Raw genomic sequence first — 21,044 nt, 5'->3', positions numbered from 1 at the left:
AAGAAAGAGAGAAAGAGAGAGAGAAAGAAAAGAAAGAAAGAAAAAGAAAATAAAAGAAAGATTTTAACTTCTAGTCATTCAATCAAGAAGTGCCAGACACCATGGTAGCTGCTTGAAATACGGTACTAAGTAAGCTGCAGTCTCTCCCTGGATATAACGTCTAGTGAAGGAGACATGTTCAGTAATTAATCAAGCTTATTTAATTGGGTTGTGGTAAGTGACACAAGAAATATAGGCTGCAAGAGTATAACAGGGGACCTAACCTAGTCTGGAAGGTGGAAGTGGGAGGCAAGTAGAGGCCTAGGAGGGCTTCTCTGAGGAAGTGAGCATTTAAGCTGAGATTTTAAGGATGAAGAGTGAGTTTAGGAGGAGCCAAAGGTAGACTCTCTTAGGCTCAGGAATGGGGAGCATGTGGCTTGGCCAAGGAACTGAAAGGCCAGTGAGTCAAGGTGGTGGGGAGGGTTGGGGAGGGGTGAGGACTGTGGGGACTTTGGCAGGCGGTGAGGCCCTGCAGGCCCACTCAGTGCTTTGTGCCTCTCGCTGTCCTGGACCTGCCTCACATGGCTCCTCCAGTAACTTCGGTGTGCCCCGTGCTGTGCCGAGGGCAATAGGATGCATCATCTCGTGTAATCCCCACAAGCCTTGTGAGCTTGATGCCATCATTATTCTAACTTTACAGACGAGGTAACTTACAGTTAGACATTGGAGACTTAAGATAAATAGCTAAATGTTACACAGCTAGTAAGTTGCAGAGCTTGGATTTTAACCCAGAACTCTCTAATTCTAGGGCCTATCCTGCCCATTCATTTATACCTCTAACAGACATTAACAAAAGACAGAGATTACAAGTTCAGCACAATATAAAGAATTTTCCAGCAACCAGCTGTTCAGAAATGTAGACGGGGAGAGGCACGTGCTTCCAATGATTATGAGTGTTCATTCCAGTGGAAATGTAGTGGCCACCTGTCAGGGACAGAGGAGGAAGAAGTTTGTGCCAGATGAACCCCTAACTCGCTTCTGATTACATCTGGGATTTTGCTTCATTGTACATATGTTTTCTTCCTTCAGTGACCATGAAAGACACCAGGTTGACAGCACTGGAAACTGAAGTACCAGTTGTCCCTAGAACAGGTAAGCTATAACCAGGCCAGTGGTTAGAGGAAGATGGGAGGGAATTATCTTGCCCATGGTTGTGCATTCAGGGATTTAACATTTACAGTTTTAGCTACTTGCCAGGAACTGGACCATCTATGGCATGAAGTAATTAGTCACATTACTGATGATTATTAGTTGCTTATTCAGTGCCTGACACTGTGCAAAGTGCATTACATGCATTACTTTTCTTCTTCACAGCCACACTTTTGGTGTTTCACCATTTTACAGGTGAGGATTCGGGTTCGAAGATGTCATGTAATTTTCCTAAAGACGTATAGCTGGTACTTGGTGGACTCAATTCAGCTCTGTTCAGCAGCAAAGTTTGGTTGTGACCACTTCATTAAATTAAAGCCTGTGTGCTGGCACAAGTCATTTAACTAGTGCAGACATTCTTAACCCTGGCTGCACCTTAGAAATCTGCATAGATTTATAAAAACAAACCAAATGTGATGTCTGGATTCCACCCCTTAGTTAACCTGCTCCAGAGTTTCTGTAAGCTCTCCAGGTGATTCTATTGTACATCCTGGGCTGAGAACCCTTGAGCTGGTGAGTGACCATTTGCATCTTAACATGGCTATATCTGTTGCTTTAAATTAATTTTGGGGGATAAATTATATGCTATAGTAGTTTTTAGGAATTGGAGGATGCTGTCTCAGAATATATCCTTCATTAATGTTGAGGCACCGGCATTTCCATGGATGGAATTTCCTCTTAGTGACTTAACTGATCACTGAACTGTAATTTTGGTTTAGCAGTAATAGTGCCAAGCGCAACACAGTTGTGTATAGGAAGGGTGTAGGGAAGATGGGAGGTGCTTGGTCTGCTGTCTTTGTACATGGACAGCTCTGTGACTCATGCCAAGGCTCAGTGGTTGCTGTTTAGTGTATTCTGTCACTGTCTGCCTCACCTCTGTCATAGGAATTGTAAAATAAGGTAGGGATTTTTGTCTTACAGCTCTACACTGGTTCATAAGTAGGGTCTTGATACAAATTGTAGACTGTCAAAAGTTAAGTATTGTTCTCAAGTAGGGAAAGTTTTCTGAGTTTGATTTTTCATTTTCAGTGTTTTTGTGTGTACTTCACACTGTCCCTTTTTTAGAAGTCCACTGTATATGAATTTGAACCCAAAGTCAAATGGTTAAGTGTTCAAATCATTGAGGTCCCCAAGCTAAATATCACCATCACAAAATGTAAATTCTGGGATACAGAAGTAAATCTCAAATTTTATTAAACATTTTTCATGATAGTAATTGTATTGCATTTTAGAAGTCAGATTTTAGAAGTTCGAAATTTTAATATAGGAAAAATACTTTGTGGGCACTACTGGCTGCTAGGTTACTCCTGTGGTCACTGTGTCACATGTGTAATATCTCAACTGGCACACAGCGTCATTGGGAACATTTTTGGACAAAGCAGAATTCAGGAAAGTTTCTGGTAGATGGTTTTCTGGAAGGAACTTTGTACCTGGGATTCATAGCTTGGCAAGCCTCAAAGATCCTTACTCTTCAATTACTAAAAATTGTTGGCCACCTTTAGCAATTATTCTTATTTTGAAACAAAAAACCCCAGCTTTTAATAGCATTTTTCTTTTTTCATGGGGTACTGTTGTTTATACTTTTGTCCTCATTATTAAGACATTTTTGACCAGGTGTGGTGGCTCACACCTGTAATCCCAGCACTTTGGGAGGCCAAGGTGGGAGGATCACCTGAGGTCAGGAGTTCGAGACCAGCCTGGCCAACATGGTAAAACCCCATCTCTATGAAAAATACAAAAATTAGCCAGCCATGGTGGTGCGCACCTATAATCTCAGCTACTCGGGAGGCTGAGGCAGGAGAATCGCTTGAACCCAGGAGATGGAGGTTGCAGTGGGCCAAGATTGTGCCATTGCACTCCAGCCTGAGTGACAGAGTGAGACTCTGTCTCAATTAAAAACAAACAAAAAAACACCAAAGCCAGACAGCCACCAGATTTTGGCTGAGTATATAGAGACTGAAACTGAACTTTGGCAGATCCCTGCTTTCCATGTTTTTTGAGATCATAAGTATTGTTGGATCAAATCTGGTTACTAGTTGTATAGTTTAAACTTAGTTCAAGGTTTCTCATGAATTACAAAGTATCTTTTATTGAAAAGTGATGACTAAGAACCTCCCTGCTGCTTTAGATTGGGTGGTCAGGGGGAGGCCCATCAGATACCTGCGAGACAGTCAGCTATGCAAGGATGTGGGAGAAGAGTGTTTCATGCATAGAGGGAACAGCAGGTGCAAAGGCCTTGAGCAAGAAAGAACCAGTATTCCTGTGTTTGGGAAGACTGGGACTAGAGCAGAGGAATGAAGAGGCAGAGAGGGGTTTGGAGGTTAATAACTGGCTGGATCTTATGAGGCCTTGTAGGCTACTCATGAGTTTCATAAGTTCCATAATGTTATTGGCTCTTATTAATTCCATGGGAAGCCATTGGATGATTTTAAACAGAGGAGTGAGATTCTGAAGTTTATATCTCAGTGCCTCTTGTGGTTATTTGGTGGCAAATGAATTTTGTAGGGTAGCATGAATACAAGCAAGGAGTGTAGTGAGGGGGGCTGCTGCTCCCTTGTCTCTGAGAGATGATGGGGGCTTCGACTGAGGTGATAGCAAAGGGTTTGCTGATGGATTAGATATGGTGGTGGGGGTGGTGAAAGAGTCAAGGAGTCACCTGGGTGTTTGCTTTAGACTGATGGTAGTGCCTTTTACTGAGATCCAGAAGATGGCAGAGTGATGGATTTTGGAGTGGAGATTGGCCTTGAAGGTCATGCCTTCTGAATATGACTAGCATCATCTACAGCACTGTACTGTGTACTGTATGTGGCCACTAAAGATAATATTAAACTAAATGGAATGTTGCTTTAGCATATAGGATACAGAAATTCATTCACCCAGTTGCTGTCTTTTAACTTCTCCTGTATGGCTATTTTCTATGGTGAGTTACTTCCAAAATGGAAAAGAGACTTATGGCTAGAGACTTTAGTGGCTAACACACTGATGCTTCATTGTGTCTGTGGTGCTAATCTTTAATTGACTTTTCTCAGCCAGTCTTCTATAGGCTGTAAAGTGTGTTTAACATGTGTACATTTCATCCACCACTACCACCACCCCTGACTGAGTCCCAGTTGGGCTGGTTTCTTCCCCTTTTTTGTGCACATATTGAACCATGTCTTTTTTTCTGCTATAAAACATATAATTCTTCATTGCACTGGCTAAATCTGTTTTACCTACTTAACACCTTGCACTTACTGCAGACCCTCAAATGTTTGAATGCGCTTAAAAAGGAGATATTCTAGTTGTGGGACTGATTCCAAAAGCTATGATTTAACTCTTAGGAGGGCTTTTTAGAATGTCAAAAATGCTTGAACTTGAGCCACTTATGCAAAGAATCTCACATAAAACCCAATGTTTATATTTTTCCTGGAGATTAAAAACTATGGTAAACAGTAGAATTTTGGAAGGCAGCTATGCTCACCACTATACCACCAACGCGGCCGACAGTAGGATTTTGGAACCAGAGAGAAAAACTTGTTGCCAAAATGTGTTTCTAATGTGTTTTAGAATAAAACCTTACTTTGCAAATGGAAAAACAAGCTAGGTAGCCCAAGCTGATTAGCCCACATTGTCGCCAAGTTGACTGGATGGGCGCCATCTTTGTTTAAAATTGAGCTCATGTCACTCCGGGCTCTGGGGCTGCCTGCATTTGGAGGACCAGATCTGACATTATCGTCTTCTGACTACACAGAAGGCAAACTCAGAGTCTCCCTAGACAGATAGTAGGTAAGTAACAATTTTATTGAAACAAAACCAAACTTAGGAACAAGATACTTTTAAATTTATGAACAACATTCTTTGTCACTAATTGAGAATCATTTGTGATTTACCTGAAGCAGAAATCAACGTGGGGGTTAGCTAGACAAGTGTGCCATTAAAAAGTCATCTTGAAAGTGGTGGCCCAAAGATTTTTACTGGTATTTTTTATGATAATATACAGGTACTATGCAGTGAGTGTTTATATGTACCTGATACCATACTAATCGCTTTTTGGTTTTGAACTTTTATGGTAGAATCTTACCAACGGTGGTCTCACATTTTGGAGCCCTTTGAAATTAACTTCCTATGTGATTTACTTGTAAGATTTTTATTTATAGATATGAGTCAGCAACTTCCTATATCATGGTATCAAAAAGGCATTTAGACATTTTAATTGATTTTTCTGATAAATGAACTTCTAACTTACTAAGAGCCAAAATCAGTGAATGTCACAAGATTGTAATTAAATAAGAATATAGATGATAGCAAGTTAATACCTGGCAGTTTTTGGGGTCATTGCTAATTTAAATTTGGCATTCTTGCAGAAGGAACTTATCTCTTTCTTTTCTTTCTTTTCTTTTTTTTGAGGCAGAGTCTTGCTTTGTTGCCCAGGCTGGAGTGCAGTGGCATGACCTTGACTCACTGCAACCTTCGTCTCCCAGGCTCAGGTGATTCTCCTGTCTCAGCCTCCTGAGTAGGTGGGACTACAGGCGCACGCCACCACACCAGCTAATTTTTGTATTTTTAGTAGAGATGGGGCTTCACCATGTTGGCCAGGTTGGTCTCGAACTCCTGACCTTAGGTGATCCGCCTGCCTTGGCCTCCCACTGTGCTGGGATTACAAGCGTGAGCCACCATGCCTGGCCTCAGCCACTACATCCGGCCTCAGCTTAACTCTTTAGTTGGATTTTTCTTTATCATAGTGTTTCTCAAAAATAATTTGTGTCTCACTTTAAGAATTACCTGGAGTGCTTATTAAAATATAGATTCCTGAGCCCAAAATACAGTTTTGGAAGGGGCCCAGGTATTGCATTTCTAGCAAATATCCCAGGTGGTTTCGATGCACATTGAAGCTTAAGAACTGCTACTTACATTTACTGAAAGAAAAGGAAGTTTTATCCTTTTTGGGCATGCGTATCCCCATGTGTAAAATAAGGATGGTACCTGCTCACATCATATCACATCACATCACATCACAGAGTTGCTGTGATGATCAAAACCGCAGGTTAGCTTAGTGTGACACTTAAGGGCTTGGGGCTTTGGAGTCAGGCATATCTAGGTTCCAGTATCAGTTTTTCTCCTCTGGTTTTGCCTCTTGCTAGCTTTGTGACACAGAACAAATGGCTTGATCTCCATTCTGCTCCCTGTACAATGGGGACAAAAGTGCCAATTACATGGTGGTCATATTAGGAGTATATACAATGATGTTTGTAAAAGGTGTACAGTGCTTATGAATGATAACTGTTGTTACTTGTTTTAACAAATACAGCCTCAAAGTGGGGGAGAAATCATAAATGTGTATAGTTACACTTGGGGAATGAGCTGCTTTTTGTATATCAAGATAAAGCAGCTGCTCTACTACCATAGAGAGCTTGGGTTTTGAAGGGTGAGTTTTTGAAGGTTTGCCCTGATGATCCCATCTATGGATACCTCCCTATAGCCAATGGTATTTGGGTGTGCAATTAGATGTCTCAGATGAGAGGTATATGCTAAAACAGAGAAGTGATCCCCAGTTTATGCTAGATGTTGGACTTAACAGACTTGTGACCTAACCAGCTGTACTAACTCTTAGCCATTGATGAGACTGTCAAGAAGGAAATAGTATGTATTTAGTTCTTCTGCTGAAAAAAGACTGTCTGCTTTTTAGATCAATAATTTGAAATATAAATGTGGTCTTAGCCAAAACCCAAGGTAGAATCAGAAGTAGGAATAAAACTTAGATTTGATCCTATCATTAAGTTGCTGTGACTGGTATCAGTTTTTAAGGTTTCTTTCTGGTTGTTATATTTTGTAGAAACCCTCTTCATAAACTCACCAAAGAATTATTCATACACTTTATCTTCTTTTATCAGCTAAATGTACTCACTGTTTGAATCAGTGAATTCTGGCCAAACTTTCCATTACATTGAACACATGCATTGGTTTGTCTTGCAGGTATATTTTTTTACGGAGAAAAATGGGGCCATTTAGTGACTGTTCATCTTCCTTTTTCTCAGTTTGTTAGTGGCCCCAATGAAGAACCTTCAGAACCTGTAGCACACGTCCTTGAGCCGGCACAGCGCCTTCGAGTGAGAGAATGGCCCAACAAGCGAATGTCGGGGAGCTTCTTGCCATGCTGGACTCCCCCATGCTGGGTGTGCGGGACGACGTGACAGCTGTCTTTAAAGAGAACCTCAATTCTGGTTAGCAAAATAATATCCTTTTTAGCTTATCTGCTAGAAAGAAGAGATTGACTTAGAGCCACTAGAATCCTGCTGATACATTTTAGTTTTCATCTTCTGAAGAGTTTTTTAGACACCCAAAGAGAGTATCTATATGTGTTTTAAACTTTCAATTATGGAAATACTCAAGTATGCACACACATGAAGTAAGAATCATGCAGTGAACCCCATGAATCCAGTTTCAAATTCTTTCCTCCCTGACTCTCCCACCCTCCAAATATTTTAAAGCAAATTCCAGATGTCGCTTTAACTGTAAATCATATATGTGGTTTTTAATATGAAAAGTGCTTAACCTCTTTTTAATATGAGAAATACAAATTTAAATAGTACCCTTTTTTGCTTACCAGGTTGGCAAAATTAAATATTGAATATAGAAATGGGCACTGTTAGCAGGAATATAAATTGATGTTCAGCCTTTTGGAGTATCAGTCATCAATTTTAAAACACATACCATTTGGGCCATTTATAAGAATCTGTATCTTATTACAGCTTTGAGTGAAATATAGTGAAAAATTGGAAAAACCCAAGTATCCTTCAGTAGGTGAATGGTTAAATTAGTTATGTAGAGCCATGCAGTGGAACACTAGGAGGACGGAAAGAAATGAAATAGGCCATAGATGCTGACATGGGAAGGTGGTTATAACACACTGTTCAGTGGAAAAAACACACACATGCACAAACTGTGTCTGTGTCTGTGGACATGAGGGCTGTGTGCGTGTGGTTATACAAGTAGAAAAGGGTTTGAAGAGACACACTCTAAACTTAAGGGTGTTTATCTGTGAAGAGTGAGTTGGGAGGCAGGTGGTGAGGAGCACTTTCATTTTTATTTTATGTACTTTTACATAGCCTTAATGTTTAACAGTAGATATGGATTATTTTTTGTAATTAAAAAAGCAATAAAGGGCCAGGTGCGGCGGCTCATGCCTGTAATCCCGGCACTTGGGGAGGCCGAGGCGGGTGGATCACAAGGTCAGGAGATTGAGACCATGTTGGCCAATGTGGTGAAACCCCATCTCTAGTAAAAATGCAAAAATTAGCTGGGCGTGGTGGCAGGTGCCTGTAATCCCAGCTAGCTACTTGGGAGGCTGAGGCACAAGAATTGCTTGAAGCCAGGAGGCAGAGGTTGCAGTGAGCTGATATTGTGCCACTGCACTCCAGCCTGGCAACAGAGTGAGACTCCATCTCAAAAAAAAAAAAAGCAATAAAAATGACTTTGTATGTTTTTATGCATATTTAGGCAAATAAGCTTGGAATATCCTATTAAATTAAGAAGGCAGAAATGTAATGCTGCATAAAACTTAGAATAGCATATAAAGAAACATTTTCTGGATTTTGTGACAGGAAGCTGTGTAAGGTAAATTTAGGATGTTAAGGGGAATAAGTATCATCCATTGCCCTTTTCTTGATTTAGACCGTGGTCCTATGCTTGTAAACACCTTGGTGGATTATTACCTGGAAACCAACTCTCAGCCAGCATTGCACATCCTGACCACCTTGCAAGAGCCACATGACAAGGTAATGGCTGAAATATCATAGGCATTTCATATGTTCTTCATGAGTACAACAGCTTCTGTGCACGGCCACTGTGCAACTTGTCCTGAGCTTATTCTTTTGATTTCTGTGTGCCACTGATGACATTGTTCACAGTTTATATATAAAAATTACTTTGTAGGACCCATGATTCTTGAAAAGTTTACAAAATAAAACATATTTCAGAGACTGTTAAAGATCTTGTTTGGGCCGGGTGTGGTGGCTCACGCCTGTAATCCCCTTAGGAGGCCGAGGCGGGTGGATTGCCTGAGGTCACGAGTTTGAGACCAGCCTGGCCAACACAGTGAAACCCCGTCTCTACTAAAAAATAAAAAAAATTAGCTGGGCGTGGTGGTGGGCACCTATAATCTCAGCTACTCAGGAAGCTGAGGCAGGAGAATCGCTTGAACCTGGGAGGCGGAGGTTGCAGTGACCTGAGATTGCAACATTACACTCCAGGGCAACAAGAGCGAAACTCTGTCTCAAAAAAAAAAGATCTTGTTTAAAGAAATCTTACATTTCCAGTACTATAATTGTATAGTGATGATTTGGCCCATAGATACCCATCTTTCAACCCATACTTTGAATAGAATTTTTAGACTTTTATCAATATGGAAAAGCTTCAAGTACAAAGGACTAACATGGCAAATTAATGAGTCTTGTTTCCTAGCACCAGGCACTTGGAGGGCTCCTTCATGTTTTCCTTTTGTTTTTAGTAAGTAGCTAATAAAGCATTGTTATTGCAGACTTTGGTAAGTCTTAAGTGTATATATGAGAGCAACTTCCCCAGGATTTGAAGACCTTGTATTGCATGCCTTTTACAGTACATCTTGTTTTGTTTTGTTTTCTAAAGAGGTGGGGTCTCATTCTGTTCCCTAGACTGGAGCGTGGTGGCACAATCATAGCTCACTGTAACCTTGAACTCCTGGCCTCAAGCTGTCCTCCTGCCTCAGCCTCCCAAAGTGCAGGGATTGCAGGCATGAGCCACTGCGCCTGGCCCATCTTGTTTTTTTATTTACTCTGGTCTGAATTGTAACTTCTACTACCTAATTGATACTTGAGGCCAAACCATGTAGGTTGGGTTGCTCTAGCAATAACTGGCTGCTTCCAGCAGGATCCCCTCGTGGCTTCAATAACCTATCACAGTTTGGGACTATTGGTTATTGAGGGACTGTGAACAAGTCTCCCCCTTTTTGCATACTTGTATTGTAGGATCCTTTTTCATGAATTGCAAACTGGCTGCCTTTTATCAGGCCAAATGCAGCAGTGTTTTGTTTGCTAACGTGGTTTTTAAAATCTTGAATTTGATCTTTTATCTGCATGACCCTTGCTTTACATTAGAGACAAGACTTGAGAGATTGGAGCACATCATTGCTGTCTTTATTTGTGTTAACTTCATACATTCATGTGAGGATTTCCCTTGTTCTTTTACATTTTCAGCACCTCTTGGACAGGATTAACGAATATGTGGGCAAAGCTGCCACTCGTTTATCCATCCTCTCGTTACTGGGTCATGTCATAAGACTGCAGCCATCTTGGAAGCATAAACTCTCTCAAGCACCTCTTTTGCCTTCTTTACTAAAATGTCTCAAGGTAGGATGTTTGTAAGGATTTGAATGAAATGGATTTATGAGTATAGTTTCTGAAATTTTAAGTAACTTAAAGCAAGGAAGCTAGATTTTAACTTTTAGAGTTTAAAACCTTCTGGGCATTTGGCTTTTCTCAAATAGAACGTTGTCCAGAGTTGGTACTTGGTAAGTTCTCAAATATATCACTATGACTATTGAATACCTTGTCCACGCAAATATGGAAAAATTTCGATCAGATGGGTTCAATGTTACATTATCCCAAACCTCTTGATTTCATCATCATTTAGCCTTCTCTCATTTAAAAATATCCTGGATTATCTTTTGGGAATCCCTGTTTCTAAATTATCTTTTAGCTAATAGAAAAATGGCTTAAAGTTTCTGTTAACTATTTAGGAGTATGGTCTGGTTGCAGCTATAATTAAGACTTTGTTGATGTAAGTTCTACTAAGTTGCATTCTATTTTTTTTGCACTAAATTTAGTGCATTTTTCTATACAGGGAGTCAAAATCTAAATAGAACTTCATGGTTTTAGTTTTAACAGTGGCGTGCAGCCATACTCAGGGTTATTTGTTTAATGTGTTTTAGTTCCTGGACTTGTTTTCTATCTATAAAATAAGAAAATGTGGTTAATATTAACTGCCTATACCTCACAGAGACATGAAAATATCCAATAGTATTTGTTCCAGGATGGCAGTACCATTGGATTCATCTGATACAGCACCATGCAAATTGATTTTTGTGTCTGCCAAGAAGGGTAACTCTTTTATTATCCCTAGTGGTGGGTCCCAAGGAGTCACATCGGCAGGGTATTATAAAAACATGCATTTAATTCAGAAAAAATAGAACAGTTTTAACAACTTAATGTTTTTTAAGCAAATGGATTGATGAGAATGTAATCTAGTTAATGGATTGGTGAGAATATAATCTAAATGGATTGATGAGAATATAATCTAATTTTGAGGCACATCATTTAGTTCAGATTGCAAAACACTTATCTTTTCCAAAAGAATAAGTTTTGAATATTAATCATGGATAAGTCTTCAGTTAGACTGTTAGGATAAATGAAATCAGGGCTAGTTCTTTTTGCTGAGAATCATTATATAGTCTCATATATTCTCAATTCTCCTACCAATATGTTATTCTTACTGGGTATCTTCCATAGTGAAAGGCTTGATGCTTGATGTAAAAATCAAAATCTATTTAAAACTTTATTCCCAGACTCATAGATTCCTATTCTAATAGGAATAATGGACGTCTTAACCTACATAGTAGTCTTTTGATTAATATCTTGTTTCATAAATCTGAATTTCATCTACCTGGCGAACATTCATGATTTAATTATGGGTCAGGGGAGCTGCTGTAGCTAGCTAGTCAGAGTTGATTGAGTATCCATTGGGTGTTCGGTGTCTTCAGTTAGCCTGAAGTTATTTATTTGACTTAATATTTAAACTATAGGCGTGCTGAAAGGTTTCCATATATATATTTTTTAATTTACTGGTCTCTAAATACTGCTTTGAAGTGAGCCTTTAAGTTGACTTGTTAGTGCTATATGAATTTCTCCTTCAATTATACTTCTCTTTTAGTTCTTTAAAAAATAGTTAAGTTACTTGTCAATGTGTAGTGTTTTTTTTTTTAATCAACAAAAAGTAAATATCTTAGGATTTGGTTGAATGAATGAAAACAGAGCAGTGCTCCTGTGTTTTGTTGAAAAGCGGCTCCTTTTGTTTTCATCCAAGTGCTATCAACAGGGCACCCTAAGGCTTTAGGACTTAGGTGTCCCCAAGTCAAGTTTGAACTCATCTCCCGGATGCCTTTGCATAGGTGTGTTGTAAATGGTCCTCACTGACTCATTACAGTAGAGTTGGGGCTCAGTGTTCCTGTTGAGTCTGTTTGAATGTTATCCCCTCAGTAATCCTTAGGGATAGGGAAATGAGTATGTGAGTCAACTTGTGATTTGTGATTCTCTCAGTGTTTAGAGCCTCTTCATGTACTGTACAATGCCGATCCTGGTGCCAGTGCCTGACAGACGTTTCCTGTTTGACCTTTTCTCCTGCAGATGGACACTGATGTCGTTGTCCTCACAACAGGCGTCTTGGTGTTGATAACCATGCTACCAATGATTCCACAGTCTGGGAAACAGCATCTTCTTGATTTCTTTGACATTTTTGGCCGTCTATCATCATGGTGCCTGAAGAAACCAGGTACAGATCTCCTCATATACCTATTGGGCCCTGTGAGGTGAATGCTTTCATTATTGATTAATTGCTCATATGCCTTAAGGAATGGACATGTAGACTTTTATAGCTGAAATGAATGGTTTTCACCAGACAGATGAAGAAATACCTTGGGTGCATCCACTACAGGCACATAGAAGAAACATGACTGTTAAGATAACTTTTTTTATTTTGTTGGCTTAAAAGGATTGGTTGTCAGAGAAATTGAGCGGTAGGATGTAAAACTTTATGATTGTTGATAAACTGAAAAACAGCCTCCGTCTGTATTGCAGCAGTACAGGACTAAGCTTGTGGGACATTTCTGTCTTCCTTGGCTGCTCTGTTGTGACAAAACGCAAATGCCAGGTTCTGAGAACCCGCTCGTTGTACCTGTAGGAGTCAGAGGGAAATGCGGTGTGTCCTGATTAGCACTCCAGCTTCAAATGCAGTGGTTTTTGTTTTGTTTTTTTGTTTTTTTCCCCTATCGGCAGGTAGCAGAGCTCTATCAAAGGGATCAGAAGCTGTAAGCATGTGAAATTTGGCATCTTTGGGTTATTCCAGTGTGAGGTATTTCTTTCAAAAGGATGAAGTATGTCAGACCTGTGAGACAGAACACCATGGCTTCCTGTATAGGATTAAATTACAAGCATAGGCCCACGTGGTGCCTGCTTGTTTAGTAGGATCTTTGGGAAAAAGGAATGGTCCGTCCATTATTGTGGAGGACCTTTATGTATACTGTGGCCGTGGGTTTCCACAGGGTCTAGGTAAGGCTAAATTAAGATATTCAATTTCTTTCACTCTTAGTTCTTTAAGCTAATTTCTAGATGATAGTTTTTTTTCACTCTGTAGTTATGAATCTGCATAGCTAAGACTACATACTGATTTAAAAGAGTCTCACACATTCATTCTGTAAATATTGAGTGCTTGTTAAATATCAGGTCCAGTGCAAAGCACCGAGAGATGAGTAAGACAGTTTTTTTCTCAAGAAGCTCATAGTGAATTCAGCAATGGAAAAGTATAAATTTTACAGAGAGCTATCATCACAAAGTTAGTTCAGTATTGTGAGAATGTTTGGGATCCTTTTTGGGCAGTGGCTGAAGAGGAGGGTAGAAGTTAGATCAGGAAGAGCCTTCATGGATCACAGTAGTAGATTGGAGTTTATCCAAAGCTTATAGGGAGCCACTGATTGATTTGAAATAAGGGTGTCTGGTGTGTTCAGATTTGTTTGCATTTTAGAAAACCACTCTTCCTGTCTTTGGAGTGAGGTGGGAATATGCATAGATAAAAAGTCATGCTGGCAGCCACTTGTTTATATCTGTCTTGCACTCCTCAATCTGTGTCCAACTAAGAGGCTCTTCTCAACGGGTTCCTTTTCTAGGTCACGTGGCGGAAGTCTATCTCGTCCATCTCCATGCCAGTGTGTACGCACTCTTTCATCGCCTTTATGGAATGTACCCTTGCAACTTCGTCTCCTTTTTGCGTTCTCATTACAGTATGAAAGAAAACCTGGAGACTTTTGAAGAAGTGGTCAAGGTAAATTAAAACTGCTTGTTTGTTTGCTACTTAGCATACTGTTTAGATAGGCTGCACTTATACCTTTTGTATTTAATGGCAGACAGGGAAATTTTGAAAAGAAATTCAGTTTTCTTCCTCCCCACTCTAATCCCTAGGCAGCCACCAATCTGTTTTCTGTCTTAATAGATTTGCCTATTCTGGACTTTTTTTATAAATGGGATCATATAATATGTGGTCTTTTGTGACTGGCTTCTTTCACTCAGTATAATGTTTTCAAGGTTCCATCCGTGTTGTAACATGTATCAGTACTTCATTCCTTTTTATTGTCAACTAATATTCCATCATTTGGATGTTCCACAAACATTCAGCCCTTTATAATTTGTCAACCCAACTCTTCTAGCCAATGATGGAGCATGTGCGAATTCATCCGGAATTAGTGACTGGATCCAAGGACCATGAACTGGACCCTCGAAGGTATAGAAACTAGTGTCAAAATTTTAAAGAATCTTTTGAGAGATTGAAAATGTGATCTAGGAGGTAATCCCTGTTGAGGTATATTTGGGAACATAGATATGCTATTTACAGAATCAGTCCACTTGGAAGCACTCGTACAGCTAAAATTTGTGTGAGTTTAAAACATACTCTTCACAGGCGGAGGACTAATAACATTTAGCAGAGTGGAGAAAGTTGCAGCACAAGTGCCTGTCCCCCAGAAAGGCTTACACCTCAGTAGTGCCAGTGATGGGGCGATGCAGGAGGTGAAGCATATGGCTAAAAACAAGGGGACTGCAGAAAAACAATTTAGCATATATATAAATCTGACTTTGCAGAATGGAGAAAGGACTTAAGGGAGTCCTATATTAAGTATTTGGAGTCCCTGAGGTCCTTTCTCCATTCTGCAAAGCCAGTTGACTACCATCCTCCCCAGGGCCCTACAGAGGCCCCCAGGTATGTTCTCTGGAAAAACTGAACTCTTGAGTCCCTTGATTGAAGGATTCCAGGCACAGTGGTGACTGGAACTGAGGGTAAGACTGAGCAAGGGAGATAAAGGAAATTTACAGACTGAGCTGTGGGAGGCCCACCTCCTTCCCTCTGCTGGTCTCTGCCTGGTAGCCAGGCTTATTATGCTCCCCACTTAGGGGACCCGGCCCTTTTTGGGGAAACTGACCCATGGATATTGACACTTGGGGATCTCCTGCTGAAAAAGCTGGCTCACTGCCTGATCCTCCAACAGCGAATCTCACTTCTCCACAGACACTGCCTCTACCACACAGAGCCTCAGCCAGCTTAAAGCAGTTTATTGTGAGATCTATGTAGAGAAGTATAGAAAATGTGTATGTAAAGTTTAATAATAACACAAAAACACATGTAGCTGGCACCTAGCTTAAAAAAAAACAGAACATTACCCAGTACCTCAGAGGCTCCCCGTGGAGAACCTCTCTTTGCTCCCTACTACCTCAGAGACAACTACCATTGTTGCTTTTAATCATTCTCTTGCTTTTCTTTATAGTTTTACTGTAGGTATTGCTTTGTTTTGAAAAGCTAGTTGACTAGGAAGTAAAGCCTGGTTAAGAGAAGGGCAGTCTTGTCACTAGTAGTTGAAGGTTTCCAGGAGATGAGAGGAGGAGCAGCGCATCTGAGTTTTGGTGTGGTTTCACCGTCCCTGAGGTTTCACAGCCCCTTCTGGGAAGTCAGTGCACAAGGTCATGAGTGAGTCTGGGAAACACAAGGCTTACCCTCATCAGAGCGTCTGGCAGGGCTTCTAGCAAGGGCAAGGCACTGGACATGCATGAAATACGGCAGGCGGGGAAGCTGCTCTCTGTGCCTGCTTTCAGCTCTCAGGAATAGGTCAGACAGAATCCTTCTGTAGGATAAAATGAATGTCCTCTGCTGATCAGGCAGAGGAGGGAGAGTAGAATTTCATCAGTATGTAGTTAAGACAAGCTAAGTACAGACAAGTTATACAGGCCAGGGTCACCTGGCTCTGTCCCTCATTAAAAAGATAGTGCAGGACAGCAGGAACTTTGAGACATGCCTGTCTCTTGGCAGGTGCTGTTCTGATCCAAACTGGTTCTCGTCTGTGCCTAGTACCCAGCTGTCATCCTAGTCTCCTGGGGCTGTCGTTCGCCTCTCTCGTGTGCAGGATCTCCCATTTCCTGTATCTTGTCTTCTTTCTTGGTTTACTCTTGTTTAATAGGACATATCCTCTAGGAGCTTTTTGAGGAAGGATGCAGTGTTTTGGCTGGTGTAGACTTACAGGTTGAGAGTCAGTAATTTGAAGTCATTCAGTAATTTGAAGGCATTATTCCATTGCCACCCTGCTTCCAATGTTGCTCTTAGAATTTCTGATCATCTGTATTTGCTGTGTTTTTCTCTAGGGGAGCCGGTAGGGAGTTCTCTTTGTTGTCATAATATTCTGAAATTTCCAGTGATGTACGTTGGTATGAATCTATTCTCATTGTTCAAGCTGGAAGCTCTTCAAGTTCTATGATATTTTCTTTAGTTGTTTTGTGCTTGATTTCCTGTTTTCTCTGCCTTTCCTTCTAGAAATCCAGTTCATCCTGCACCACGTAATGACATTTCAGTCAATGATGGGTTCCATAGATGATAGTGGTTCCGTGAGATTATACCACCACATCTTTACTGTACCTTTCCTAGGTTCAGATATGTCTAGATACACAAATACCTACTGTTGTTACAGTTACTACAGTCTTTAGTACAGTACCATGCTGTACAGGTTTGTAGCCTAGGAGCCTATAACATCTAGTTTTGTATGAGTACACTCTGATGTTCACATAACAAAGACATTGCCTAATGATGCATTTCTCAGAACATGTCACTGTCATTAAGTGACACATGACTGTATACATATATAAGGAGTTTTCTTTTCCCTGCATAATCTGTTTCTTCTAAGCTTCCTTCTTTTCGGTTTTGTGTTATTCTTTTTAAATCTTTGAGGCCTTCTGCCAGGATCTAGTAAACTGTTTATATATGGGGAGACAAAACAGCTTTGTTCACAGTGGTGGAACTTGTTGACTTTGAGCTTTGTTGTATGTTGAACTGAGCATCTGTTGGAAATAGTGGTGTTGGTATTGTTTTCTTCTTGAGCTGGTCACATTTTTTAGAAAATAGTCTTCTGATTTTCAGGCTGGTAGGGGTCTGACTGCCTCTGGGGGGAAAGAGGCTGGTGGTGAGGAAGGGTTGGTGGTCTGGGCATTCAGAATGTATATGCTTCACTTAATCCCCTCATTTGGAATGGCACTCATGCCCTCAACTATTTCTGGAATACCTTATCCAGGTACTCCTTGTTTTATTCTCTATAGAGAATAATCCAGATTTCTGGTGAGAAAAGAGCTGTTGCTTGGGAGTGTAGAGTTGGGGCAGGACCCAGGGGTTGTGACTGCTGCTTCAGTGGTTTTCACCCTGTCTTCAGTATTTTAGCTCCCCTTGTCTACCTGCTGCTCATCTCCTTTTCCAGAAGTACCAGATGCTGTAAGTTCCTCATGATTTTAAGGATTCTGTAGTATAATCAGTTGACTCTTCACTTTGAGACAGTGGCAGCTTAGGATTCTGCTTTTGTGGATTTGCAGTGTCAGTTACCACCTGCCTGTCTGTTTTTTAGTTTCAAAAACTTATGGTTCTATTTTCTCTCTCCTGTTCTCCTCCTTGTGGGTTTATATTTAAAAACAAAGAAGTCTTTACTGTAGACAGTGGGATTCCAGGAGGTTGTACAGTTAGGTGCATATGTTCAACCAACTATATTACCTTGGAAGGCTCCTCAGTCAACTTATAGAGAGCCTCACTCACCTTGGCTAGGCAGGTTGCTTGGCTTTGGAAGAAGGTTTTAACACTAAAGACAGACACCAACGTGAAGAGGAGAAAAGAGAGCTAGAACAAAACCGTAATGATAGAGCAGAAGAAAATATCTACCATAGCCACAGAGATAAGATGTTTGTGCATATGTAAGCATCAGGATGCCACAGAAAACAGACCATTTTGAGACTAAAAGAACTCTTCAAAATTAAAAATGATAGCCAAAATAAACATTTCAGTAAAAGAATTGGGAGATAAAGTTGATATCTCAGATATCAGCTTTTCCAAGATATAGGTAAATATCTCAGAAAGCAGAACCAAAGGATAGAGCTTGGTAATATGAGCAGAATAGAGATTTAGAATGATCAGTTCAGGAAGTCCCAGCATCCAATTAAAAAAAATTTTTTTTAAAGAAGAGCCAGGTGTGGTGGCTCACGCCTGTAATCCTAGCACTTTGGGAGGCTGAGGCGGGCGGATCTCTTGAGGTCAGGAGTTCGAGATCAGCCTGGCCCCAACATGGTGAAACCTCATTTCTACTAAAACTGCAAAAAATTAGTCGAGCATGGTGGTGGGTGCCTGTAATCCCAGCTACTTGGGAGGCTGAGGCAGGAGAATCGTTTGAACCCAGGAGGCAGAGGTTGCAGTGAGCCAAGATCATGCCACTGCACTCCAGCCTGGGTGACAGAGCGAGACTCCATCTCAGAAAAAGAGAAAGAAGAAAACTTTGGTGGAGGAAGACATTGTGAAAGAAATAATACAACAACAACAAAAAATCCTAGGATTGAAGGATGTGAGTTTCCAGATTAAAGGGGCTTACCTGGTGCCCAGCTAAATCAATAAAAAAGAATGCCACCAGGTCTCACTATTGTAAAAGTTTAAAGTACCAGGGATTAACCTTTCAGAGAAAGAAAAAAATGAAATCACATTAATAAGGATCAGAAATCAGAATGCTGTTAGCTTCTGAAATACTTTCAAAATTGAGAGAAAAAGGTTTTCAACTAGAATTATATAGCCAGCCAACTAGTCTGTCAAATATGAGACACTTTTAGATATGCATGGACTCAAATTTCCTTCCCATATATCCTTCCTCAGTTAATCACTGGAGCATGTATTCCACCAAAATAAGAGTAAAATCATGAAGGAGGAAGACAGAATCCACGACCCTTTTACAGGACCATGTCCAGGGAAAGTCTCAGGATAACAGGCAGTGCTGAGAGCAGCCAGTCCAATCTGAAGCCGGGGAGAGAGTGCTCCAGAAGGGAACTCTTCTGGAAGATGAGGAATAATGCTGGTGGATTCTTTGCATTTCATTAGTAAAAGTTATATTAGGCATTGTTTTAGAGCTGTTAGAATACGTTTAGGAAGAATTAGCAATAGACACACAAAAAAGTGAGGAAGAGAAACAGAACAATTAAAACTTACAAGAAAGGAAATATTATCATAGTATACTCTGTGGCTCAGCCATGAGTAGTACTTAGGTAGTCATAATGTTGAAATCAATTTTGAAAACAACAAAAACAGTTACATATTTATTTTGAGAGCATTGAGGAGGAAGGAAATGATACATGGAAGAGACCTCAATCCTCACTTCCCATAATAGTAAGTTAATAGATGGTGTCTATAATTTATAAATCAAGAAATTAAAAGCACAGGCCATATTCTTTAGAACTATAGAGGCAGGATAACAATTCAGCTAACAGAATTGGAAGCAGCTGCCAGAGTGGTTGCAGGGGGGAGGGATGGGAGGAACCTTTAGTACCGTATTGACTTTTTAAATTACCATATTTCATTGGATTTCAGATGCCATTAGATGTGTTGTGTACTTCTATTTTATATACATCTGAGAAAGAAAAAAATGCCAAGTAAACTAACATGCATTTGATTAGACGATGGTTCCCAGTTTTAGATATTAAAATATGAAAAGTCCTTTTAAGAATCAGGGAAATATTGTAAGTGCATAAATTACTTTGATTAAAATAAAGCATTTAAATGTATTCCTCTTTTATTATGATTCTCATTTTCTCCTCTAAAATCAATCTTCTTATGTGTACACATGTGTCCTAACGCCTGCTCTCAATCACTTTCTAGTCATGCTGAGAATGCATAAATAGGAGCCTATCCCCATTAACAGGATCCCACAGGCAGTGAGAACCCAGGTAGTGAATGAAGAGGCAGCCGTGAAATCGAAAGACTCGCTCTTTAGGGAAGCTGCCTTACATTCTCCCCACGCCCTGGACACTTTCTTTTCTGTAGTTAATACCATGTTTTCAGCATCTAAGATGTGATGAGCTTTCTCCAACAGTTGTGTAGGATCACATGCTTTGTTAAGGTAAACCTATGGAGTGCCCTTAGTGTTGCTGTGCTGTTTTCTGTAAACTTGAAAAAAAATGCAAATCTCTGATGGAGTTACTAACCACCTTAGAAACACAGAGCAAAGTTATGTTGTCTAAAAGAAAATAGTTTATGCTTGACTAGGCGTTTAATTTTAAATATTCTGTTAATTATTAGGGCCTTTATAGAATGTTTGGCAAATACTGAAGACTTGAATAAATGAAGAATAAATGAACATTGTTTGTAACTTCAGTTCTTTTAATTTGAATGCTTACTACAGTCAGATATATTTGCGGGTGTGTCTCTGAATAGCTTTGTATCTTTTTTCTTTTAAGATCATATTGTAAGTGTTTTATGTCATTTCATGTTTGAAAGCATTATTATTATTATTATTTTGCAGCAGGGTCTTGCTATGTTGCCCAGGCTGATCTCGAACTCCTGGGCTCAAGTGATCCTCCTGCTTCAGCCTCCCCGGTGGCTGAGAGTACAGGCAGGCACGTGGGAAGCATGATTTTTTTTTTCTTCCTGAGACAGGGTCTTGCTCTGTTGCCTAGGCTGGAGTGCAGTGGCACAACATGGCTCATGGCAGCCTCAACCTCCCAGGGTCAAGCTGTCCTCCCGCGTCA

General features: G+C 40.3%; 1 protein-coding gene across 12 annotated transcripts in view; it reads left to right on the top strand.

Moving 5' to 3' along the window:
* Window positions 1-21,044, top strand: part of TSC1 (TSC complex subunit 1) — a 54,186-nt gene that overhangs the window by 9,175 nt on the left and 23,967 nt on the right. For 8 of the 12 annotated variants that reach the window (XM_054499999.2, XM_054500001.1, XM_054499993.1 and 5 more), the window contains 7 exons: window positions 1,069-1,131; window positions 7,203-7,388; window positions 8,839-8,942; window positions 10,398-10,550; window positions 12,603-12,747; window positions 14,138-14,292; window positions 14,675-14,748. In XM_054499999.2, coding sequence (XP_054355974.1) covers window positions 7,283-7,388; window positions 8,839-8,942; window positions 10,398-10,550; window positions 12,603-12,747; window positions 14,138-14,292; window positions 14,675-14,748 — 737 coding nt within the window. In that variant the 5' untranslated portion in view covers window positions 1,069-1,131; window positions 7,203-7,282. Of the gene's footprint in view, window positions 1-1,068; window positions 1,132-5,574; window positions 5,655-7,202; window positions 7,389-8,838; window positions 8,943-10,397; window positions 10,551-12,602; window positions 12,748-14,137; window positions 14,293-14,674; window positions 14,749-21,044 lie in introns of all 12 variants that reach the window. The other 4 variants (XM_063650008.1, XM_063650007.1, XM_063650011.1 and 1 more) reach the window with 2 other exon arrangements.

The sequence above is a fragment of the Pongo pygmaeus genome, chromosome 13 (assembly GCF_028885625.2).
Source record: "Pongo pygmaeus isolate AG05252 chromosome 13, NHGRI_mPonPyg2-v2.0_pri, whole genome shotgun sequence".
NCBI classification, from domain to species: Eukaryota; Metazoa; Chordata; class Mammalia; order Primates; family Hominidae; genus Pongo; species Pongo pygmaeus.
This window is presented reverse-complemented; position numbering and strand designations above follow the sequence as displayed.